At 46.9% G+C, this 26,101-nt stretch overlaps 2 protein-coding genes across 3 annotated transcripts in view; one reads left to right on the top strand and one right to left on the bottom strand.

Moving 5' to 3' along the window:
- Positions 1 to 391: 391 nt before the first annotated feature.
- Positions 392 to 11,003, bottom strand: LOC107154545 (RIMS-binding protein 3B-like). Its single transcript, XM_048784895.1, has 3 exons — positions 10,947 to 11,003; positions 10,069 to 10,226; positions 392 to 5,603 (listed from the first exon to the last, which is right to left on the bottom strand). Exons 1-3 carry the CDS (start codon positions 11,001 to 11,003, stop codon positions 1,145 to 1,147), a joined length of 4,674 nt encoding a protein of 1,557 aa, XP_048640852.1. The 3' UTR covers positions 392 to 1,144.
- A 5,026-nt stretch (positions 11,004 to 16,029) lies between these two features.
- Ube2l3 (ubiquitin conjugating enzyme E2 L3) overlaps positions 16,030 to 26,101 on the top strand; it is a 60,215-nt gene continuing 50,143 nt past the window's right edge. The window contains exon 1 of one of the 2 annotated variants that reach the window (XM_015500352.2): positions 16,030 to 16,173. In XM_015500352.2, coding sequence (XP_015355838.1) covers positions 16,147 to 16,173 — 27 coding nt within the window. In that variant the 5' untranslated portion in view covers positions 16,030 to 16,146. The remainder of the gene's footprint in view (positions 16,174 to 26,101) is intronic. The other variant, XM_048785085.1, reaches the window with a different exon arrangement.

Genomic DNA, 26,101 nt, shown 5'->3' with positions numbered 1-26,101 from the left:
GAGTTGTAGCTTAGTGGTTGGGTTCCATCCACAGCACCAAATAAATAAATAAATAAATAAAACAAAGATAAAAAAAAAAAGAGTACTTCCAGTCATTTCTGGCTACACTGTCATCCTTTCTCTGACAGCATTGCTGGATGTAGGGAAACAAAGTGGCATCAAACAGAAGCAAGGAAGGATGAAACCCACCCTTTCTCCCCATCTTCCTGGAGATGGAACCCTGGAAAACCATGGAAAGAGGAGGTGGCTCTGAGCCTTATGACTTTAGCCATTGGGGGACTCCCCTGAGTCTCAGTTGGCATTTACCTAAAATAGGGGCAATTAAGAAAGTGCACTTCCAAGGGGATCTCTCATGAAGCACTTTGGGAAAGGGAGAATCTAGAGTCAGACTCCCTACTGAGAGACACTGACCCCACCTTCACAAGGGTTCACCAGCAACACAGTCCCAGCATAGGGACTCCTTGGGAAAGTTCTAGCCAGGAATAACCTTCAGGTCCCTGTTTCTTAGCTCTGGCTTCTGGCTGGACCCTCTGTAACTAGCATGCCCTGAACAGGGCCCACCCTAAAGAGTAAAAATGCAACTACTCTTCCCTGGCCAGGAAGACATTTCTATAGCACTTGCAGATCCACTGGACAGGACAGGGAAGAAGAGTCATGTGCATGTTTCCCTTGGTTGTTCTTTAACTTCTAAAATATTCTTTTTTTTTTTCTATGAACATTTTAATGAGGGGTTGAACATAAAATAAAAAAATAACATTCTGATTCTTTTTTTTTTTTTAAGATGCAGACTTTTCTTAAGACTTTCATACAAGGCAATGGATGAATAATGTTAACCTGCTAAAGACAACACATATTGACCACAGAAAAAGGCACTTCTTCAAATACATATTATAGTTTTTGACAACTTTGAAACAGTCAAACTCTCACGAATTGGCTTATTTTCTTTTGGAAACAATTAAGCCCAACTTCTCCCAGAGGTTAGGGGACACCTGGGGACTGCCATCAGTTTTAACACAATGGTGCCTGGAGCAAATGTTGCTTAAGGCGGCTGCAAGAAGGGGTGTTGTGTGAGAGTGCTCATGCTTGCTTCTTATCCAGAGGGGTGTGGGAAGCCAGAGGCTACCACCCCAGCAGGTAGCCTTGCTTACTCTCTGTGGATAGACAAGTCATCCAATAGGTGGGCTGGGACTAGGCCCCTGTGGCCACCTGACTCACCATAATAGAATCCTTTATCATCCACAGGCCCATACACTGTGATCATGTCCCCAGCCCTTAGTGCCAGCTTGCCTTTTCCCCGGCATCCTGCTCTCCTGTTCCTGGGATCATAGTCCAGGGCCGCCATCATTGTCTTTGGAGTCCACAGTGTGGGTCTCTTGGAGTTCCCTTGGGGTATGAGGAAGGAACCTTGGGGCCTGGTGAGCCTCTCAAAGTCTGCAAGGTGGCCCACAGAGGGCAGGTGCCCTTGTGCTGGCAAATGCCACCTCCTGTCAGTCCACTCTGTGCCCACCTCTACCTCCACCACAAGGTGCCCAGGGATGTTGCCCACTTGTCCATTGCACTCACCATGGTAGAAACCATGGGGGTCCTGACAGCCCCATACTCTTAGCAACTGCCCTTTCTGGAAGGTCAGTTCCTTCTCTGCAGCCTCAGGGTTGGCAGACATTGTCAGAGGGTTATAATCAAAGAGGGCCACAAAGACCCTGGCGGGAATATTGGCTTCTGTCCCCAGCTGTGTGGGGCCACCCCTGGACATCTTAATGATTTTGCTGGATGGAGTTGGACACAGCACTGAACTGGGCTCAAGGAGCTGGCACTCTCTCTTATCCCCCAGAGCCTGACCTCGCCTACTGTGAGGCCTGAACTTCTTTTTCTGCTCTTGATTTTTTGTGCACCAAGGATCCAAGCACAATGCTGCCGCCTCCTCAAAGATGTCATGGAAATCAGCTGCATATTGCTGGCAGGTTCTCTGTTGGGGAGGTATGAACACTTGGGTATCCTGTTTTTGCCTAAGGGTTTTTTCAAAGGCAGCCTTCTCCTGACTTAGCTCTTTTCTGGATCCACACTCAGGGGGCGGATGGCTGAATCCTGGAGCAGGACTTCTGCTGGTATTCATGTGCCCATAGTAGTTTTCTTTCAACCCAGACTGGTCACTGGGTAGAGGTAATCTGTGGTGATTCTGGGGATTCTTCTGAAAGGACACATCCTTTCTGCATTTTTTCCAGGTCTCTATGGGTTCCTGGACTTTGTTGCCAGTCCGTTCTGAGCTTAGGTTGGACACTGGGGACTGCATTTTTGAGGCTTCTTCAGGGAATGCTTCTAAAGACTTGGTCTGAGGCTCCCCACAACTTCCAGGAGTGTGGGGGACAGCTTTGGTATTCAGAGAAGCTAGTACCAGCTTCTGATGGCAGACAGGGAAGGTGACTCTATAGGTGGATGGGTCACCACAGGTATAGCTAAATGAAGGAGTCTCTGGTAATGGGTTGCAGGTGAAGTAGTCCTCAGGGATCTGAGCTGGCACTGAATCCATGGACTCACCATAAAGTGACATAGTTCTCACTGAGACCTTCTGGCATGTTAGGGGCACCTGCATTTGGGAAAATTGCAGCAGGATGCTCCCAGCAGTGGCATCAGTGACCTCTGCAACCTTGAGCCCATCTGCGTACACAGCATAACCAGTAACCTGGACCCCATTGGAGGACCCAGCTGAGTCAATGGTCACAGGAAGCCAACTGACCACCAGGAAACCTGGCAAGGTGTGGTGCTCCACCAGGACATCTAGCGGAGGGTCAGGAGGTCCTGCTAAGGGGGTATTGAAGATGATGGTAGAGGACATTGTTTCCCAGTGCTCCTGCAACAAGTCCCAAGGCAGACGCACCTCCACCTGCACCTGATATCGTGTGCTGGGATGCAGGCCTTGGAAAGTGTAGCAGCTCACACCTGAAGGGGTCAAGGCATGCTCCTGGTCATTGAGATACACCACATGGGGGTGTCTGTTGCTGCTGCAGACCCAGGCAATTTCAGCTGATGTGGCTGTGACATTCTGCAGATGTAGTTGCATTGGAGCCACACACAGCACTCCTTTGGCCCCCAGAAGGGGTCTGGAGAAGCCCTGCTCCCCCGCACTCTGTGGTGAGCCTAGCCAACATGCTTTTGTCTTGGACTCCAAGATCTCTACTGCCACTTCTGTCTTGGAGCCCACCCTTCCCTTCTGGCATGGCACTCTATCCACTGATCCCTGTGCTTCCTCAGATAATGAGCTATTTTCCTCTGAGACTCTGCTCTGCCCAGCTGGCAGTACAGTGGGGCCAAGGTCAGGGTACTTGGAGGACAGGCAGCCCAGGATGTCACTGTCTGGAATCTGTTCCACCAAGTTTGAGGGCACTAGTCCCCGCCGGCCATCTTCAAGCTCCCCTTCATAGAAGCCATCATCGTCCATATCCCCAAAGATATATACATAGTCACCAGCTGTGAGGGGCAGCTCACCATCAGGTTGCTCATTGGGCCCCTCTAAGGGGTTGTAGCTATACCTAGCCAAAAAGATTTTGAGCTTGGGAGTTGCAGGAGTCTCAGAGGACCCCACTTCCAGGGAAGGAGACACACTGTCTGGCTCCAGGTCATCCACCTCACTGACTGTATCCATGTCCAGAGTAAGGCAAGATGGCACTGTGGCCCACATGGACTCCACCTCTGAGGAAGAGGAGGAGTTTGAATGGGAGCTGGTTTTCTTGGTCTGGGGCCTGGAGTCCAGGAGCTGGCTGGCAGGGACCCTATCTGACACTTGGGGCACACTGGATGTTTCCCCAAGAACTGGGTTCTCCTGATGGGAGAGACAAACAAGAAGCTGTTTGTCTCTGCTAGGCTCTGACAGAGCATGGTCTTCAGGCCCTGGCTTGAACTTGGCCCTTCCACTACCCCTACCTTGGGATTCTGGGGTTTGGGTGGTCTCCCGTAGATGTTCGGGAGGGTGGTCAGGGGAACACTGCAACGTCTGCATCTCCTTCCGGGCATCCTGCAGGTCACTCAGGGCCTTCTGCAGGTCGTGCTGCAGCTGCTCCTGCCTGTCTTGCTCGCGTGCCGCCTGTTGCAGCAGCTGCTCTGCCAGCAGGCTTGCGGCGTCACGCTCCTGGCACGCGCGGCCCAGCTGCTCGCGCACGTCGCTGTTCTCTGCAGCCACTTTCCTCACCCAGTCAGCCTGGGCCTGCAGTCGCGCGTTCTCCTCCGCCAGCCAGGCGCCCTTGCGCAGTGCTGTCTGCAGCTGTACTGCTGTCTCCTCGCCGCGCCGCTGTGCGGCCGCCGCCTGAGCACCCAGTTCCTCACATTCCCTACGCCGCGCGCCCAGCTCGCGCTCTAGTGCTTGCACCTGGTGTCGCGCATCTTCACAGAGTGCGCTCTGGCCGCCGGCCTCGGCCGGCTTGTCGCTCCTGCCCTGTAGTACCGTCAACTGCCTTTGCAGGCGTAGCACTTCCCGCTGGGACTCACGCTGCAGCCGGTCCAAGTCGCTGATGTTGAGCCACTGCGTGCAGGGGGCGCCTCCTCCAGGATCAGAGACGCTACTAAGGCCAGTGGCGACGCGTGCTTGCAGCAGGTGGCATTCGCGCTGCAGCTCTTCGATCTGCTTGTCTTTGGCCAGCAGCGCGCTAGCTTGTTCTGACAGATCCTGTGCACGCTGGCGGGCAAAGGCCTGGCATAGCTCCAGGCCAGAGCGGCTCTCACCCGGCACAGGCGCGCTCATTGCTCTCAGGTTGGTCTCCTGAAGCTTTCGAGCCCGGTCCTCCAGGCGCCTCGCGAGTCCGGTCAGCTCCGCGTGCTTCACTTTGAGCCGCTTCACCTTTTCCTCCGCCCCGACGGAGAAGTGTGCGCGCCGCAACTGTATGTTCTCTTCTTGTAGTCCAGAGCAGCGGCGTGCTAGCACCCGCAGCGTTTCAGCAAGTTCCGAGTTCTGCTTCACCAATTCCTGGTAGTCCAAGCTCAGTGGTGAAGGCGTCAGAGCAGCGCAGGGCTCCTTCCGGGAGATTTCTTCTCGGGGATCCCTAGGGTTCCTACTTACCGATAATGACAAGGATGGTGGCAGTGGCGGCGGCGGGGGACTCAGGGAGCCCCTGATGGATGCATCTGTCAAGGAGACTCGCGCCTCAGATTCGGAGGCCTTGGGGAAACTCAGTGTGCTGTCCAGCGAGCAAGAACGCTCTGTTGCCAAGGAATCGAGGGAGCTGGCGCGCGTTGGGAGCAGGCCATCTGCGGAGCTTGAGCACACCGCGGGCACCAAATCCAGGGAACGAGAGCGAATGCGATCGCGGGCGCTCAGGCCGTCCAGGGATGCGAGACGACAGTCGGGCTTTGGAGTGAGACGAGCACTGCTTGCTGTTTCAGGGAGCGGCTCTTCCGAGGGATTCACTGCCTGGGAGTCCGGGGGTCCAGACAAAGCGGGCTGCCAGCGGAAGTGTTCCAAGATGTACTTGAGGAAGAGCTGGCGCTCCATGTCCAGCGCCGCCTGCAGGTGGCGGATGCGCGCTGCCTGCTCGCTGTCGGTATCCCAGCGCAGTTGTGCCAGGACGTCCTGCAGGCGACAGCGACATTGCGCGGCGGAGACCTCNACATCTTTCCTGCTTCATGGCTCTGTGACCCACCTGGATATTTTTCCAGGCACTGTTCGTGCAAGCCCTAGCAGAAAAGGATGCCCCGTGGGAAGCCTGAGCGCTGCTCCTGGGCCTGGAGAAAGGGTCCAGGTGGGTAGGTCAAGATCACAGATGATCTGTGGTCTCCCAAATTCTTTCTCTGGAGTCTTTGTGTGCCCTATCTTCAATTGCCTGGCCAGGGTTTCATGCAATGTGTTTGACCTGGGTGGCTGGGATCTACAGCAAGAGTGTCTAAACTTGGGGGTGAGCACTGCACCACTGACAGGAGAGCACATCTGGTGGCTGTATTCCACTATATCGACTCTTCCAAGAAACCCTGTAGTGCCAAGTACTAGCATACATCATCTGTTGAAACCCTCTCATGCCCATTTTACAGATGAGAAGTATCCAAACCCACAACTTGGATTTGGTGCCATCTGTGACAGAGGAGGAAAAAAAAAATTGTGAGGGCCAGAGCCCAGGACCTCACAAATGTTAGGCAAACCCTCTACCACTGAGCTACACCCCCAAATCCCTGTGCTTTGTTGGTTCTTTTTATTTTTTAATTTTATTTATTTATTTATTTATTTATTTATTGTATCAGGAATTGAACTCAGGGGCACTTTACCATTGAGCAACATCTCCAGCCCTTTTTAATATTTTATTTAGAGACAGGGTCTCACTGAGTTGCTTAGCGCCTTGCTAAGTTGCTGAGGCTGACTTTGAACTCCTGCCTCAGCCTCCGGAGACACTGGGATTATAGGTGTGAACCACTGAGCTGGGCTTGTTAGTTCAGCTTTACCATCATCTGGCAAGGATGCTCAGAAAGATAAAGAACCTTTCATGGTCACATAGGTTGGGAGTAACTAAGGGAATTCAAACCGCAAAATTTTGTCTCTGGAGTCCTTGGGTGCTCTGTTTCCAATTGCCCAAACTCAGGGTCAGCTGTGAGAATCTCTCCCCAGTCTTACTCCCGGAGAGGAGTCTTACATTTCAAAGCTTCAGACAGAAAACAGTCAAGGAGAATCCAGAGGTGCAGTCAGGCAGCAAAGGAGGTCAGGGAATGGGCCTGCTGCCCCTTCATGCACACCATGGGAACACAGCCCATCCTTTGGTCTGTCCCTTGGGTGCCTGGAGCTGCTTACTTCCCTGAAAGATAAAGCCAGGGGCCTCTATAGGCCCAACTAAGTCCCTGTGCCACATCATAAGAGACAGCAGCACCTGCTGTGGCCTTCCAAAGGGTCATTTAGTCAGATTGTTAGGCCTGGTGGTCATTGGATTCCAATAGGGTTTCAGCTTCCTGTACTTCCATGCTGTCATTTGTTAAATGGACTAATAATGCAACACTATTTGGTCTGTGTGACATGTGACCTCACAGAGTTCCCTGATCTTTCTGAACACCCATGTCCTCTGTGTTCAATGAGGTGAGAGAATCCAGAACAGAAAAAGGCATCCTGGTAATAAGCTCACTTATTTTAGTTTGAGTCCATTTTTTACACTCAAAGAAACTGAGGACTTTGAGGCAGGGATTTTACTGAGGCTAGGCAAAGCTGCCATGGTGGACATAGGACAGATAATGTCTGATCTCTCTGGGGCTCATGGAGGAAGGAAGCACCAGAGAACAGAGTTTCTTTCTAGGTCCTGCCATTTTTTGACTAAGTGATTATGGCAAGTTGCTTCATATCTGCCAGTCTCATCACAATGCATATAGTCATAGCACCAGCCTCCCAGAGTTAAAGGGACACGAGGACTTCATTGGCCCAGGTATAGGCAGCTCCAAAGTTTGCGTAAAAGCCTATTTCTCCTACTCAGGGCTTAGTCTGGACTTTCACAAGCCTTATCCAGGCTCCTGGCTCAAAGGCCTCTGGCATTTGCAAGTGTGGTTCTCTCTACATGGGTTGCCTACCTTACCCAAAACAAAAGTAACACCACCATCACCACTACAGACTAAGTACCTACTATGTGCTGTGCTCTATGCTTAACATGCTTGCCATACATTATCTATTTAAACCACCTGTGGCCATTTTACAGATGAGAAATTTTAAGCCCCAGTAGATCAAGAGTCATCTGAAATAGTGGGTCCCACTCAACCCTTGTTTTGTCCACTCATCTACTATTCACTTTGGCTTTAGCATAGCAGTTTCCTCCTCCTGGAAGCTTTCCTTGACTCTTCCAGCTGGAACAGCTCCATAGAACACTGTAGCTCCCAAATCAACCCTGATGGTCATTGGATTCCAATAAGGTTTCAGCTTACCCATTTCCTTTGGGGAAGGGATATGTCTGAAACATATTTTTGACTCTGTCCAGAATGGGTTCAGAGGAAGTGAAAGTGAAAAGTCCCTTCTAAGCAAGATAGCATAAGGACCCAGGGCCAGACAAGCAGGAAAGTCACAATGGGTACTGACCAACTTGGCTACCTGGCCTTCCTAGCTCTACAATTTAAATACCACTTGGCAGCAAGGGCTGGAGCCCCAGGGTCTGATCTGCATACATACATATCACCTCATTTTGTGTCCACTTATGGGGCTTAGGAGCTCAGGAGCCCTACTTCAATCTGGCTCCTCTCTATCCTGCCCCTGGCACCAAGTGGTTCGTGGGAGACACAGATAGATAACTGGTACCTGGGCATCTGTATCTAGAACACATCTTTTTTTGTGTGGGGGGTACTGGGGATTGAACTCAGGGGCACTCCGCCACTGAGCCACATCCCCAGCCCAATTTTGTACTTTATTTAGAGAAAGGGTCTCACTGAGTTGCTTAGCACCTTGTTAAATTGCTGAGGCTGGCTTTGAACTCACAATCTTCCTGCCTCAGCCTCCTATGCCACTGGGATTACATGTGTGCGCCACCGTGCTGGGCTTAGACCACATTTGAGGTGCCTTTGCTTCTCAGTCTGTGGTGTCTGCTTGACCTGGGAAGCACCTGGGACTTTTCACCACCGCTGTGTTTGCTCAGCACCTCGCCCTCTGGCTCTACTTTTCCTACTAAACCCAAGTTTTTCAAATCAGGTTCCCCTGAACCCATAGGAAATATGGTCAGTGGTAAGTAACATGATATAGGAATTATGGCTTCAGGTGTTCATCTTGAGAGTTGAGGTTGAGTAGGATGTGGGGTGAGGGTGGGCAAAGCAGGTGAGGGGCAGGGATGGGTTTAGCCTTGAATTGATGCTTGGCCTCTGGATGTGGTATCTCCAGAGAGGTCTGCTTTCATGGACTCCTCACCAAATCCCTGTTTTACAGAGGGGGGATCTGAGGCTAGGTGGGAGCAAGTGGCTTTCCAAGGCACTTGGATGACTATTGCAGAGTTGGATTGTATTTCAGGGTAGTGGGTGGGGTTCCACAGCCTGCAGTCCTGCTGTGGCCTTAAATGGGGCCTCAAATTGTCAGGTCAGGAGAGCAAGCTGGTACCAAGGGAGAGGACTCTGGGACGAATCTCGGAGTTCCCAAAGGCTACCATCTGGCAGTTATCTAGGTTGGCACACCCTGTGGCATATCAAAGGTATTCTGGAAGGTGATTGAGTAGATGAGCAAAGCAGGGTTTCCCCAGTGCTGGGTTTCAGCCATTCCTGCACTTATTGTGTTGCCTAGTGATTATCCGGTGACCTGCCCGTCATCCTTATCAAATCTGAACTTGGGAAGAGCAGGGGCCATATCTTCCTTGGTCTCTGCTAAGTCCCTGATTAAGCCCAGCACATTACCATACCCAATATATGAGAATCACAGATTAGGAAACAGGAGGACTGCCATTAGCTCACCATGTTACTGTTTTCTTTGGACTGAGGTTTCTCACTTATAAAATGAAAGGGATGCATGACATCAGCAGTCCCCCCCCCCTTCCCTATCTCCCTTCATTTGTTCCCTTCTTCCTCCCTTCTTGTGTTTGGTGCTGGGGACTGAATCCAGGACTTGATAAGCACTAGGCAAGCACTCTACCACTGAACTATCTCCCCAGATCTCATGAGTGACTTTAAAACTGGATTCCTGGGCTGAGGATATAGCTCAGTTGGTAGAGTGTTCGCCTTCCATGCACGAGGCCCTGGGTTCAATCCCCAGCACCAAAAAACAAAACAGAACAGAACAAAACAAAAAACTGGGTTCCTTAGGGCTCTAGGATTCTTGTAATACCACTGTGGTATTCCTATGAAATTCTACAGTTCTGTGGGGATCAGATATGTTGTTGGGAACTGAAAGAGAGACACTCTCAGATTCAATCATTAGTGTTCCAAGGAGGACTTTGATTTTTAATAAACATGTTCACTTTGATTGTATGTGGTGCTGAGGATCGAACCCCAGGCCGCACGCATGCCAGGCGAGCACACTACTGCTTGAGCCACATCCCCAGCCCAACATGTTCACTTTGAAACAATTTTGAAAACTCCTGTGTTAGAGGCCTTTCTATTATGTAGACACACGTTCTGCTCTGCTACTAAAGCCCTGAGCTTGGTAGAAGTTGCCTGGCTTTGGGGAAGGGCACAAGCTCTGTCTTGGAGGCCCACAGGAAGGGTTTAAACTTCCCCACCCCTGGAGCTCCAGCAGCCGCAGCTTTCCACACCACGTCCCTTATCTTTGCTTCAGTGTGTTTTCTGTCTATTCTCTGCTGTCTCTTTAGTCTCTAGTGTAGTACCAGGTACATGGCAGGGATTCCATAAGTACATGACTGAAGAAGATAGAGGCAGACAGGCCCTCTGCTCTTCAGCGGCCAGTCTAAGGAGCACACAAAGGTTAAATATAAATATCACAAAGGAACACAGTAAGTTGGGTATCATGGCACACACATGTAATCCTGGCTATTATGGAGGCTGAAGCAAGAGAATCGTAAGTTTGAGGCCAGCCTGAGCAACTTAGTGAGACTTTGTCTCAAAATAAAATAGACTGGGAATGTAGTGTAATAGTAGGGTACTTGCTTAGCATGCACAAGTCCCTGAGTTTAATACCCAGTACTCCAACAAAACAAAAACATAAGGGAACATACTAAAATCAGAGTCTGGACAAATGCTATGGGTGAAAAATGGGGAGAAGGGCCCTATCAGAACAGGCTTTCCAGAGGAGGAAACAAGCCATATGAGCTGGGAATAGAAGGAGGAGAGGGCCTGAGACTACAAAGCCCCTGACCACTGCAGTCTAATTGTCTGAACTAAATCTCTCCTCTCCCTGGGCAGGCCCACACCTCTCTTGCATTGATACTTGATCATACTGTCATGATCTTCATTTACGGGGAGGGCAAGGAAAACTACAGATCAGAGAGGGAGCATCCCTCAGCCAGACCTTAATCAGGCAAGTTCCTTTCACCCCCCCGCCCCAGCACTGATGTTTCCTGGAAGGGGCCAGATACCTGGAAGGGAAATGTTCCATTCTCTGTCCCCATGTTCTGGGCCCTATGGCCTGCCATGGCTGGTCATATCCTCCTGGGCAGAGAGGGTGGCACATATACTAGCTTCCAGGAAGGGGCAACACATGCACCAGTATTCCAGTTGGGGCTCCTTGGCCCATTGGGCTGACCTCTTGCCCTGGCATCCCTGGCCCAGCTCCCCAGTACATTTGCCTTTACAGGTGACCATTCCTTTTTCCACTTGCACTTTATATGCTTTTTCTTCAATCTTTACTACAGCCAGGGAGGCTGGTGCTATTCTCATCAGATGAGGAAACTGCAAGGGTCACTCAGGGACTTGTGTCCAGGTCTTTGTGACTGAGTCTGGGCTAGTCTCTGCTGGCATTGGCAGCCTGAATATTACTATAATCCTCAGACACTTGGATAAGTGGCTGCTGCTTGTCTGAGAACCCTGTTGCTGTTGACAGCATCACTGTTCTTAAGATCTCCACTGTGTCAAGGACACACCTATCTTTCATTTTCTAGCACCTCCATTTCTCTTCCATTTAGATCTATTCCAATTACTTTCCTTCTTCCACAGTCTGAAACACAAGGCTCTACTCTCTTCCCATAGGCATCAGTGGAAATGACCAACTGTCCTGTCATTTGGCTATAACTTTAGGTTAGAGGATAGTTCTTCATTAAATGTTTGTTCAATATCCATTCTGGTGAGGGCATGGCAGAGAGCATAGAGAATTCATCAAATACAGAGAAGAGAGTGAAGGGAAGGAAAAAGGAGGGAAGGAAGCCAGGCAGGGAAGAGGATAGAAAGGAATAAGAAAGGACAGAAGGAAGGAGTTCTTTAGGTCAGTCAAATCCCCTCAGCCTTGGTTTGACCCTCACAGCCCAAGAATACACTTGGGTTGAGCTTGTGATCAGCCAGCTGGCTGAGAGTTGAATAATAGCTTAAGACTCAGTTTTTTCCTTTGTAAACAGACCCGATAACTCTTCCAAACTCACAGGACTTTTGGGGCATCATTGAGATGCTGAATACATTTTCTTTCATGGGGGCACAGCACACAGTAGGCTGTCAGATTATCAAAGCAAAGGATCATCGTAAGTTGAGTCTTTGAAGATGAATAGTACTTTTCAAATGGCTATGGGGGCATTGGGGCAGGGACTGACACAGGTATCCCTGGCACAGACAGCAGCATAAGCAAAGGAGTAGATGAGATGTGGCTAAAGCACTGGCTGTGGGAAGGGAGATGAGGCTTTGGGTCAGCAGAGGAGGTAAAGGCAGTATGTATCAGATGAGGGTCTAATTCCAGGTACTCAGTTTTCTAGTTGGGTGATGTGGTACAAGTCACCTCTTTTTTTTGGAACTGGGGATTGAACTCAGGGACACGTTACCATGGAGCTATATCCCCAGATCTTTTTATTTTTGATTTTGAGTTAGGGTCTTGCTAAGATGTTGAGACTGACCTCAAATTTGCAATCCTTCTGCTTCATCATTCTAAATCTCTAGGGTTACATCCATACCTAGCAAGCTACTTTCTTAGGGTCTCAGCATCCTCTTTCAAACAAAGCATCTTAATACTGTTCTGTGGTGCAATGGTGGGCATAGATGTCTGGTACCCAGTTGATTATATCAAGTATGAGTACCCATTGGCCATTTATTTTCCTAGTCTTTTCACCTAGTGGGAGAACTCCTTCCATCCCTGGCCTCTCCCCTAGTTCTGTCAGACTTCTCCTCAGAGCCTCCATACCTCACCAAACCCTCACCACCTTCTGTCATTCTTAGTATCTCACCAGGTTGCCTCCTTGGAGGCAGGTGCTGAGTATCTCCCTCTCTGTATCTAAGCCTATGAACTAGTAGGAAAGCACTCAGGATTTTGTGCTGATTGGAGGAAGGAACTCTATATGTAAGTATAAGTGGTGTTTGAGTGTTTAACTTATACATTAGGCACAGTAAGGAGTCCAGAAGGGAAGATGAGGATGAGGAAGAGGAAGAGGGCACCTCTGATGGGAGACTTGGGAAATGGCATGAAAGGCCCAGGTCTGAGCCTGGTGTGGTCGCTCATGCCTGTAATTCCAGTGGCTTGGGAGGCTGAGGCAGAAGGATCATGAGTTCAAAGCCAGCCTCAGCAACCATGAGGCGCTAAGCAACTCAGTGAGACCCTGTCTCTAAATAAAATACAAAATTGGGCTGGGGATGTGGCTCACAGGTTGAGTGCTCTTGAGTTCAATACCAGGTACCCAAAATGCCCGCCCCCCAAAATGCCCAGGTCTGAATGATCAGGAGGGAAGCTGATGTGACCAGAATCCAGGCCTGCTACAAAGAGCAATGAAGGTTTTAGAAGAAAAGAGAGGCACCAAAGGTCACAAAGACCAGGCAGCTTTTCCACTGGGGCTGGATACATTTCCCGTGTGTTTGTATAGCATTGGCACCCTGAGACTCAGAGCCTCAGCTCTTAACCTACAAAAAGTGAATACAAGGAAGCTATCTTCAAGGATGAAAGAGTGAGAGGATGCAGGAAGATGCTACAGCAAAGACTAGCCCTTGATATTCATTCTTTCCCAGTCTTACCATATTCCCAGATTTACATGGCAAGGTCAAAGGTATGAATTGTGCTTATTCAACTGGCTTGGTATTTCTCAGGGGAAGGGTGCCTTTCCCTCTGTGGTTCTCCACAGAGGGAAGCTGTTCTAAATAAAGTGGTGTACTTTATTGGACCTGGGCCTACTGAGGGCAGGCACTGTGCTCCCTGCAGGATCATGGAGTCCCCAGGCTTCCAAGTTCCCCATGACTCTAGAAAGCTGGTGGAGTCCTTCAAATGTTTATGGAGCACCCTGTGTGCTGGCCTTTAGCAGAGGTATAAGATCTCCCTTATTGGAGATCTTATTCTAACATCCCCAGTATATGCTTGAAACTGCAGATAGTACCAAACCCTATATATACTATGTCTTTTCCTTTATAGCCAGGTATTGATTAAACATGAGGATGCATTCTGAGAAATGTAACATTAGGGAATTTTGTCATTTTGTGAATATCGTAGAGTGTATTTATACAAACTGAGACAGCTAAGATATCACTATGATATAATCTTATGAGACCATTGTCATATATGTGGCCCATCATTGGGATGTTAAATGGTGCTTGACTGTTTAGCTTATAAATTAGGCACAGTAAGAAATCCACAATGGTAATTAATAATAAAATAGAACAATTATAAGCCAGGTGTAATGGCACACGCCTGTGATCCCAAAAGCTTGAGAGGCTGAGGCAGGAGGATTTTAAGTTCGGGGTCAGCCTTAGCAACTTAGCGAGGCCCTAAGCAACTTAGTGAGACCCTGTCTCAAAAAATAAAAAGAGTTGGGGATGTGGCTTTGTGGTTCAGTGGTTAAGTGCCCCTGAGTTCAATCCCTAGTACCAAAAATAAATAAAAATAATAAATAAATAAAATAAAAAGGACTGGTGATGTAGCTCAGTGATAAAGTTCCTCTGGGTTCAATCCCCAATACCCTCCCCCCAAATAGAACAATTATAACAATATACTGTAATGAAAGTTATTTAAACTTATGAATTATTTATTCCCAGAATTTTTTAAAAAAATATTTTCAGATCATGGTCGACCATGGTAACTATAAACCTGGATAAGGGGTACTCTAAAAGGAAGGTAGTTTTCCTGATAGCATAAGGCTTGTCATTTCATTTCTCCTTCCCTCCCCGTGTCAAGCCCAGGCCTCCAGGATGCAGTGTGGGAGGCCAGCTCTATTCTAGGCTACACTTTCTCTCTTTCTCTTTCTTTTTTTACTCTATAGGGATTGAGTCCAGGGCCTTGTGCATTGCTGTGTAAGTGATCTACTGCTAAGCTATATCCCCAACCCTTTTTGGTTTGAGAAAGGGTCTTGCCAAGTTGCCCAGGCTGGCTCAGTCTTGCCACATGCCTCCTGCCAAGTAGCTAGAATTACAGGCATGCTCCACTGTACTTGGCTTAGGCTTTATTATCTCCAGTGTGCTTTCCTTCTCGTCTTTCCTGGGAGAACCAGTGTCAGACTGGAGAAAAACTCCTTAACGTGGCCTATCTATGTCCTACTCCTTTCTCTTTACATGCAGTGCCACCTAATGTCCAAACCATTATCACCTGGATTATTATAACAGGCTTCCAAGTGGCCCCTGCTCCCCTTTTTATCCCCCTACCCACCTCCATTCTCTAATCAGAGTCCTGTCCTTAGGTCCATACTTAAACCCTAAAGACTTCTCATTCATAGTACATGGAATAAATGTGAACCCACTCCCATTTCTTTTTTTGTACCAAGGATTAAACCCAGGGGCATTTAACCACCAAGCCACACCCCAGCCCTTTTCTATATTTTATTGGAGATAGGCCCTTGCTAAATTGCTGAGGCTGGGTTTGAACTCTCTATCCTCCTGCTTTAGCCTCCCCAGTGTCTGGGTACCACTGCACCCGCCTCCCACTCCCATTTCTACTGGGCTTCCCATGGTCTATTACCTGCCTTCTTTCTTCCCTTTAATCATTGTTACTCTACTGTGACCACTCAGACAGTCTCAAGGTCTTTGCCACCCTTAATTTCTCTGCTTGAAATATTCTTCAACCTTTTCAGCTGTTCTTCCTATTCTTCAGGTCCCTTCATTGGCTCTGAAGCCAAAAGCCCAGCCTGGAACTGAATACCTCTGCTCTTAGCTGGCAAATGACCTTGGGCAAGTCCCTGGCCCTGTTACTTTCCTGCCACATGGGGATGTTATTTATAGGGTGGTTTCCAGTATTAGAAAAAAATTAGTAGGTTCCAGTGTTAACTACTCTTATTTATGCTATTTCTTCAGTGAGGCTTCCCTGACCTCTCAATGAAAAGTTGGTCCCCATAGTCACTTTCCCATTACCCAGTTTTCATTTCTTCACAAGGTTTAGCAGTGCCAGAAATAATCTTGGTTATTCAACTATTTTATGCAAACAGAACAATATTTATTGTGCATCTACTATGTGTCAAGCACTGTTTGTAATTGCCATGTAATTGCTCCAAGAAGACCGGTTCATCTGTGATTACCCCACCAATCCAGTTCTCTGACCCACACACAGTAGGAGTTTCGCTCAGCAGGGGCACCCCGCTTCGCCCGCCCCTCCCCCGCTCCAGGAAGTGCGGGGGCTCCAGCCGCCCGGCCGGTCGCGATGCATTCTGGGAAAGCAGCAGCACCAGATCCAAGATGGCGGCCAGCAGGAGGCTGATGAAGGTAAAAGCCATTCTCCGGCGCCGGCCGGCCGGGCGGGGGGCGGCGTCCCGTGCTCGGGGCTCCCACGGCGGGCCGGGGCTCCTCGGGGCGCCGCAACCCGGCCTCTCTTCCTGCGTGACCCTGCCGCCCCGCCGAGCCGCGTGCGAGTTGAGGAGCTAACCGGGCCGCCTAGGCCGCAGCCTGGGCGGGATCGCCAGGCCGCGCTGAGAACCGCCGCCGGCTCCTCCGCCCAGCCTGGGGCGTTCATGCCACCCTCCTCCTGGAGCCCGGGCGGGTCCCTATTGCGGCGGCTGTGGCCTGGGCTGGGGGCGCCGCTGATGCCAGGACCGGGCTAGGAGGACCCAAACCCTGCACTTGCGGGGAAGGCCCGAGACCCGAAGTGCCGGAGACCCGGCTGGGAGCCCGCGCTGCGGAGCCGCCCCGCCCTGAGCCGAGGTGTGCCGGACGGGGAGCCTCTCTCCACCTCTCGAGAGGCCAGCAGGCTGGGAGGCCCGGGCTGGGGAAGGAAGGAGGAGGCCAGGCGGCCAAAGTTAGGTCAGTTTGTTGGTGGGTCGTTTGAAATTGCGCTGGGTCCTAGCAAACTGTCGCCTTGTGACTGCAGAGTCACACAGCGGGCTATTTCAACTCTAGGAAGGCTTGGGGTCGGCTCCAATCGTGCCTCTGTTCTCCTTCTAGATTTCCTTCCCTATTCCCCACTTAGTCATCCCGATCTCTTTCCTGATGAAGCAAAGTGCCATTTTTGGGGGGTGGGGTGGGGGTTGGATTCTGTCGTTCGAATCAAAACGGGCCAAAGTTTATAAAAATAACTTAGTACGCGCACTTTGGATCTTGAATGCACCGGGGTGCCTTCTCCTTAATTGGCTCCTTTGATGAGGAACACAGGTGGTAAATTGACTTAGTTTGCTAGTGGATTTTCCGACGTCCTCCTGAGCCAACCCAGCCAACGTTTGTTAGTCTGCTGTCCGGTAGTGCCATGGAACTGCAACCGGGCCGGAAATACAAAAGGTCCAAGTCCTACTTCCTAAAGGTGCATAAAAAGTTGAGGCTCATCCTGGGCAGACTCGTACTTGGTAGAACTAGACATTGAATTTGGAGTTACAGCCTCTGGGCCTTCCTTCATTGGGAATGTTTCCTTTCTTTACTAAGGGCTAGAGAGGACATTTAACTTTATAAAATTGGAGTGGAATTGGGCACAAAAGAACAATCAGACTCCAGACCTCTCCTTATCTTTTCTGCCAGTGACACCAGCAGTCCCCTAAATTAAAGTATTATTATTCATTTATTTCCCTACTTACCAAATGAGACTTGCAAGTGTGTGACTTGCTTCCTAATCTTACTAAATTACTTGAATCCATCAACCCTCCTCTCTCAGGTGCCCTCTTGAGCCACTCCTTCCCTAGACTTCTTTTCTTGGACACTTGAGTTATTTTTCTAAAGCAAATACTTAATCCTTTCACTCCTGTTAAGAACTTGCATGGTTTTTTTGTCCTCAGCAGTAAATCTTTTTTAATATTTATTTTTTAGTTTTTTTAGGTGGACACAATATCTTTTATTTTACATTTATGTGGTGCTGAGGATCGAACCCAGTGTCTCAAGCACGCTAGGTGAGCACTCTGCCACTGAGCCACAACCCCAGCGCCCTCAGCAGTTAATCTTAACTTCGTGGCATGCCAGACTTTTCTGGCATTTCTCTAAGCAGTTTGTTTAACTTCACTTCTCATCCTTTGGTTTTCCACTACTCCTGCACCTGATAGTAACAGCTACCATTTTTCCAGCTTTTACTCTGTACTTAATATTCATGATCATATTTAATCCTCCCTGAGAAGTAGACATTTTCCCCATTTTGTAGATGAGAAAAGGGAATGGAGAAAGATTCCTTGGCTTGCCTAGGCTGCTTAGCAAGGGTGAGAGTGAGCTGTGATCTAACTCAGTTCTGTTTGATTTTAAAGTTTGTTATGTTGTCTCCCTTTGCACATAGTGTTTGCTGTGCTTAAGAAAGGCTACTTTCTCACTTCTTCTTTCCAGGGAGGTTCTAGGTTCAGCTCCAATGCCAGCTACTTGTGAGCCCCTATCCCTCATCAGAATGAATTGTTTCCTCCTCTGTGTGACCACTGGACTTATTTTATGTTTCTGTTTGAGTATTGTCATAATCTGAGATTGTCTTTCCTGCACTGGGTCTGAATTTCTGAAGGGCAGGGATACCCAATTCATCCCAGTATCCTCTTGATCTGTCTCAGTTGATTCAGTTTGTCAGGAGCTATCAGAGGTCTGAGAGAAGATTAGTTTCACAAATCTTTTCTTTGTGGTGTGTGTGTGTGTGTGTGTGTGTGTGTTGGGGGGGGTTCAGAGCAGGGGTTGAGTGGGTATTAGATATCGAACCCAGGACCTTGTGCATGCTAGGCAAGCAGTCTACCACTGAGCTACATCCCCATTCTTTTATTTTTTTGGTACTGGGGATTGGACTCAAAGGAGCTTAACTACTGAGCTACATCCCCAGCCATTTTTTTTTTTTAATATTTATTTTTTAGTTTTCAGAGGACACAGCATCTTTGTTTGTATTTGTTTGTATGTGGTGCTGAGGATCGAACCCTGGCCCGCACGCATGCCAGACGAGCGCGCTACTGCTTGAGCCACATCCCCAGCCCCTCCCCAGCCATTTTAATTTTTTTTTTTTTGAGACAGAGTCTCACAAAGTTGCTGTGGGTCTTGCTAAATTGCTGAGGCCAGCTTTAAACTTGCTGTCCTTCTGCCTCAAGTCTCCTGAACTGCTAAGATTACAGGTGTGTACCACCATGTCAGGCCCCATTCCTTTTTAAAAATTTTTAGACAGCGTCTTGCTAAGTTGCCCAGGCTGGTCTCAGATTTTTGATCCTCCTGTCTCAGTAGCTGGGATTATAGGAATGTACCACCATATCCTGCTCTTTTTTGTGTTTTCAACACTAAATGTTAGTGTATTGTCATTTTTGTTTTTCACACATAAAGTGAGACAATTATGAGGTTTGGATAGATTAGGAGAGTTACCTAAAATAGAGTAGTACAATGGTGGAGAGATGAGGCACTATATTTCCTTGGCTCCCATTCGCAAATTGCTTGTCTCTTGTCATAGTGTTTTCATTTCCTACTTCAGGGCTACATAGGAGTATGTCCATTTTTAAAATTCAATAGGAGATTTCTGGCTATATGCTGCTTATCATTATTTCTGAGAGCCAGTATTTAAGCCTGTTTAGTTTGAAAACATAAAAAAGGAAAGAAGACTTATTGATGCATGTTGGTCAGCAGTTTTTCAGTAGTTGAAGTGGAAATAATAAAAGGAATTTTGGATGGTAAAAAATTGGAATTTAGTGAGTACCTTATCCAGAGCAAGCAAATACATTTTAGATGGTCACATTAACCAGGGTTGGTGTAAGGTCCAGTGTCTGATGCAGGAGGATTGCTGGAGCCCAGAATTTTAAGATCCAAATAAACAACTGAAACCAGGATTTTACAAGACCTTGTCTCAAAAAATTGTGTCAAAAAATTAAAAGGGGGCTGGGGATGTGGCTCAAGCAATAGCGTACTCGCCTGGCATGTGTGCGGCCTGGGTTCGATCCTCAGCACCACATACAAATAAAGATGTGTCCACTGAAAAACTGAAAAATAAATATTAAAAAATCTCTCTCAAAAAAAAAAATAAATAAATAAAAGGGCTGGGGATGTGGCTCGGTGGTAGAGTCCCCCTGGGTTCAATCCCTAGTACTGCAAATAAGCATAAATAAATAATAAAAATCAAGTGGTTTGCATATATTAGTTTGAGAAGTTATTTTAGGCACCCCCCTCCTTGAGATTGAACCCAGGACCTTGTGCATTCGAGGCAAGCACTCTACCAACTGACTATTTCCCCAGCGTGAGAAGTTATTTTAGGCAAAGTGAGTACGATAAATAGTCTTTAGTTTCAAAAACAATAACCAAAAAGATGAACTTTTTTTTTTTTTCCCCAGAACTCTTTTAAGGGATTACAATGTTAATAAAACATTAAGTACATTTTAATTTGCACACAGCTAATTCAACATGATGGCAACACCCAGATTGTAACTATTGCTTCACTCAGGGCAGGGAAATAGCTACAAAGCCAAAAATTAAACCTCCATGCATGGCTTAGAAAAATTGATTGCTGTTTGATCATTTATTTGTTTGCAGTCTCACACAGCACACATTTCCTTTAGGAGTCCTCTCATTGAGTAACTTCCCCAAGAAGGGCTTTTCTCAGATGGGAAATTTGTGAATTTAGAGTAAGGGAGGGAATATTATTATTATTATTTTTTAATATGTTTTAGTTGTAGGTGGACACAATACCTTTGTCATTTATTTTTATGTGATGCTGAGGATCGGACCCAGGGCCTCACCCATGCTAGGTGAGTGCTGTACTACTGAGCCACAACCCCAGCTGTATTTTATTAGTTTTTTTTTATGTCTCATATTTTTTTTTAAATTGGAGTCAGTGTTATTTATGTATTTATTTATTTATTTTTGAGAGAGAGAGAGAGAATTTTTTAATATTTACTTTTTAGTTTTCAGCAGACACATCTTTGTTTGTATGTGGTGCTGAGGATCGAACCCGGGCTGCACGCATGCCAGGTGAGCGCGCTACCGCTTGAGCCACATCCCCAGCCCTTTTATTAGTTTTTAATGGCATAATTGTTAAGATAAGGAATTGAGAGTTGAAACATCCTTTTAATGCTATTTAATAATATTCACTCAGATTTCCATATTGGTGTACATGAGCACATGTGAATAAGTGGGAGGATTCACTAAATAGCAATTCATTCCTTGCAATTAATTTTATTAAGCAATGAACAAGTTTGCTCTTGAGTACAAGTTTGTATTCTTCCAGATTGGGTAATGAAGACTATAGAGAAATGACTGTCTAGTAGTTTTGTTAGGAGGTAAGGGGAGAGCCAGGTATGGTGGTGTGCACCTGTGATCCCATTTACTCAGGAGGCTGAGCCAGCTGGACCAACAACATAGTGAGACCTGTTTAAAAAAAAAAAAAAGTTTTACCAATGAAGTTATACCAGTATAAATGGCCTGAGTCTGTTTTGGAAATGGATTTTAGGGTTTTGGGAATTGAGAAAAGCATTTGTAATTTTTATCCTAAAGTTATGCTTTCTTGTAAGTTGTTACTAATTCAACTTTCCTTAATGATATTCTTTGTAAATGTTTTTCTATGGAAAGAAGATTGGTACAGGTGCTGGGAAAGAACATATAGTTACTTATTGAAACATTTAGTTGGGACTTTTCCTTAAGACATATAAAAGAATAAAATCACTTGTCTCAGTATAGTGGGCTTTTCCTAACCTTGTTTCAACTCAAAATTAAGAAAGAGGGGCTGGGGAAGTAGATGAGTGGTAGAGTGCTTGCCTAGTCCACGTGAGGCCCTGGATTTGATTCCAGCATTGCAAAAACAAAACCGAATAAACAGACCCAAAGTAAATTAAGAGGCTGTGGATTTCATGTTATTAGATGAGGTCACCTGAAAGTATTCTTCTTCTATTGTGAACTATCACAGTAAATTTTCAAGACATAGTTCTCTTTGCTACAATAGTGAATTAGGAATTAAAATTTAGAGAGACAGATATGCCTTTTGAGCCTAGGTCCCCCCCGCCCCGGGAGTGCACCCAGGAGCGCTTTACCACTGAGCCACATCTCCAGCCATTTGCCATTTTTTTTTTTTTTTTGAGAGAGAGAATTTTTTAATATTTATTTTTAGTTTTCGGCGGGGACAACATCTTTGTTTGTATGTGGCGTTGAGGATCGAACCCGGGCTGCACGCATGTCAGGCGAGCGCGCTACTGCTTGAGCCACATCCCCAGCCCTTGCCATTTTAATATTGTATTTTGGGACAGGGTCTCTCTAAGTTTCTTAGGGCCTTACGAAATTGCTGAGGGCTAGCCTTGAACTTGGAGTCCTCCTACCTTAGCCTCCCGAGTCTCTGGGATTACAGGTATGTACTACTGTGTCTGGCCCAAGCTTAGGTTCTTGTATCCAACTATGTCAAGAGTTTTTGGTGAAGCTGGGTATGATAGTGCATACCTTTAATTCCAATGACTTAGGAGGCTGAGGCAGGAGGATTGAAAGTTAGAGGGAAGCCTCAGCATTTTAGCAAGACCCTGTCTCCAAAAAAAAAAAAAAAAAAAAAAAAACCGACTGGGAATGTAGCTCAGTGACAAAGTGCCCCTGGGTTTAATCCCCAGCAAAAAGTACTGGGAATATAGCTCGTGGTAGAGTGCCCCTGGGTTCAGTCCCTACCTAGTACCACACACGAATTTTTTTTTTTTTTTCCTTGAAATGGTACATAGACCTGAAGGCATATGAAATTCTGAGCTCTTTCTGTGACTCCTTCTGATCCCTTACTTCTCTTCCTGTCTTGTTTTACTGAGTTTAGTGGTCTACTTGTCTACTCAGTAGCCTAAGGAAAAAAAACCTGTATAGCTGTCTGAACCCTTTCCTCTTATCTCTATTACCTATTAGATTCTTCTGAACTATACTATCCATGTCTGTTCTCTGCCTATCTTCCAACTATTCTCATTGCTGCTGCTTAGTTGAGGCCATTCCCATCTGCATGGTCTACCTGTATCAGATTCCTTGCCAGTCCGCCTATCCTCTGACCCACAGAATTCTTACTTAGCAGTCAGTCAAGAGTAGTGTATTCTTTGTGGAGCTAGAGAGGAATGCATATGCCCAGGTTTTGTGCTCAGAGATTGGGACTGAATGCAGTACAGCAGGGGTGAGACTAGGACTCAGGATTAACAAGTCCATATGTCCACATCCTTAGCATGTTCCTTCAAGGTCTGATCTCTTCAATTTTGTCTCTTCCCCACTTGCCTGTGAAATCCCTTAAACATGGCATGCTTTGTTTATTCTGAAATTTTTTTTGGGGGGGTGGTGGTGGTGCTGGGTATTCCACCCAAGGGCTTTAGGCAAGCACTCTGACATTGAGCTATATCCCCAGCCCATCCGGGTCTTTTGATTGAATCTAGGGGCACTCTATTACTGAGCTACATCACTAAGTCTTTTTGTTTTGAGGCCGGCCTCAAACTTGTGATCCTTTCCCCAAGAAGCTGGGAGGGATTTTAGGCATGCACCACTGCATCCTGTCCTATCTCTTCTGTGCCAGGGTGATTTCTTGTCCTTTGAGATTCCATTTAAGGGGCATCTTCTCTGGACCAAGCCCTTGAATGGTCATTGAGGAAGAAAAACAGCACATACCTGGAACTAAGAAATTCTTATCTGACTGGGGTGTGTGCTGTGTGTGTGCCAATTGAATGGTAGACTGCAGGGGAGAGAAAGAGACCCTCCTGATATTGAGAAGGTGGTAGAACACAGCCTGGCCCTTCAAGAATGAGTAGGGTTTTGCTGGGTGTGGTGATGTAAGCCTGTAGTCCCAGTGGCTCTGGAGGCTGAGGTAGGAGGACATGGACAATGTGGACAATGGCCCAGAGATGCCCTGAGGAGTCCCAGAAACTGTGTTTATCAAGTCCCCCAGACAAGCAGCCTGCTTCTGACCTTGTGCTGTTCCCTCATTGAGTTTTAGTTAGGCTTGCCCTTGAGGTGATTTTTCAGAAGCATGAGGGAACTGGCTTGGTTTTGCCCTAGGTTGTCATGTGCATCACAGCTGGCTTCCTCCAGAACTTCATAAGTCTTCTGCTTATGAAGTCAGTCTTGGCAGGACCAGGTTCTCTGGAAGGGACATTATGGAAGGTTTAGGTTCAGATTGTAGACCTTCCTGTAGCCTTTAGGTTTCATTTGTACCCTTCAGGAGAGTGGTCCTTCTCATTTGTTTTGCCTTTGTGATTCTCATCTAGCTAGCCTGGAATGTAGATAAACCTAATTCTCCTCAGTAAAAAATGTGTAGAATAGGGATCCTCACTCAGGGCAAAGGTTTTGAAAGGAAGACTGATGCATAGTGATTAAGAACTCAGGTTCTGGAGTTTGAATCCTGGGCCTGCTGCATCTTATCTGATTGATCCTAAGCAAGTTACTTGACTTCCCTGTGTCTTAGGTATTTCATCTATGTGTGAAAGTTAAATGAGTTAACATATATCAAGTGCTGAGAAGATTGTTTGACATATACTAAGATATTTGTAGATGTTATTATTGGGAGTGAGCAAGTCATGTTCTAAAATAGTGCAATTTGCCTGGCAGAAATGGAGAATTTGGAGGATTAGTAAGAGATGGTGCTGAAAAGGTAGGTAGAGGCCATGTGGGCATGAGCCTGCCTGAATATGACCTCACTACTCTGGCAGAGCCCGTTCTCTTAGCCAAGGTGCTCTTCTATCTCTGGAAGTACCTATCCTGTAGGATTGGTGAAAGAGTTACTGTGATCCCAGTGACTTGGGAGGCTGAGTAAGAGGATCCCAAGTTTGAGGTCAACCTTAGCAACTTAGTGAGGCCCTATCTCAAAATTAAAAATAAAGGCTGGGGATGTAGTGTCTCTGGATTCAATTCTCAGTACTTCTCACCCCCCACCAAAAAGTGAGCCAGCATGTACAAATTTTCTTCCCTTCCCTCAACCCTCTTTCTTTCTTTCTTTCTTTATTAGGGATTAAACCTAAGGTGCTTTACCATTTTACCACTGGCTTATATCCCCAGCTCTACCCGCCTTTGTTTTGATACTGGGGATTTAACCCAGGGAGGCTTTACCATGGAGCTATATCCCAAGCCCCCAGCCATTTAAAATTTTTATAAATTTTTTTTGTTGTTGTTGTGAATGAAAAATTTTATAAATTTTAAAACAGGGTCTCATCAAGTTGCTAAGGCTGGCCTTGAACTTAATCGTGCTGTCTCCCAACTTGCAAACCTCTCAAGTTGCTGGGATTATAGGTATGTACCATCATACCCATCTTCCTAGCACTTTTTATTTTTTATTTTGAGACAGGGTCCCCATTAAGTTGCTGAGGATCTCATGAAGTGTTCAGGCTGGCCTTGAACTTGGGGTCCTCCTGCCTCAGCTTCCCTAGTCACTGGGATTATGTCCAGCTATGTATAAGTTTCTTTGTTTAAAAATATTTACTTGTGGGGGCTGTCCCTCTCCCTGCACAGTAGTTTGTCCAGTGTTTTACTTTGGACACAATATCTTTATTTTATCTTTATGTGGTGTTGAGGATCGAAACCAGTGCCTCGTACATGCCAGACGAGTGTGCTACCACTTGAGCCACATCCCTAGCCCAATGTTTTATTTTATGTTATCTGTAAATAAAGGGTCTTTATTTAAAAAAAATTTTTTTTCCTTTACAAAATTGATATGCTTTTGAACTCAAAATGTGCCTTCCTATTATCTCAGAATCTCACCCTGTTTTTTTTTTCTCTTCCTGACATGAATATACATCCAGTGCAGTAACAGTCCTCCTTGTGTACAAAGATGTGCTCAGCTTCAGTGGAAGGCAAAAGAGAAAGAGGAAGGTGTGAATGAGGGAATGAACCCTTGAATGAGTTGTTGCAGTCCCAGAAGTAATATTGTTGCCTTTTGTCTTCTTTTTTAACCTTGAAGCAGAAAGTTAAGAAAGTTGCTTCTGTTGGCTGATCAGTTTATCCTCCTGGCTCCTGCCACAGTCTCTTTAAAATTCCAGAACTTGGAGAGCAGCACACACTGATGGCCCCAGTTTATAGATGAGATCACTATGGCCAGCAGCAGAGCCAAGTCCACTGCCAAACTGTCCGGGCTCTCAATGTCATGCTCTGGTTGTATAGATGATTGCTTTGGTTTTTAGGGAGGGACAAGGTAGATAGTAGGAGGATTCATTTCAGAGTAGGTGGTTTTTGTGTGTTGTTTGTTCTGAGGGCTTTTGTTTTGTTTATTTTGAGGTGCTTAAGATTGAACCAGGGTTTCACATGCATGTGCTCCACCACTGAACCAAACTCCAGCCCTGTCTCCCCCCCCCCCCCTTTTTCC

Source organism: Marmota marmota, unplaced genomic scaffold (assembly GCF_001458135.2).
Source record: "Marmota marmota marmota unplaced genomic scaffold, marMar, whole genome shotgun sequence".
Lineage (NCBI taxonomy): Eukaryota > Metazoa > Chordata > Mammalia > Rodentia > Sciuridae > Marmota > Marmota marmota.
Note: the sequence above shows the minus strand (reverse complement) of the source record. Positions and strands in the feature narration are given on the sequence as shown.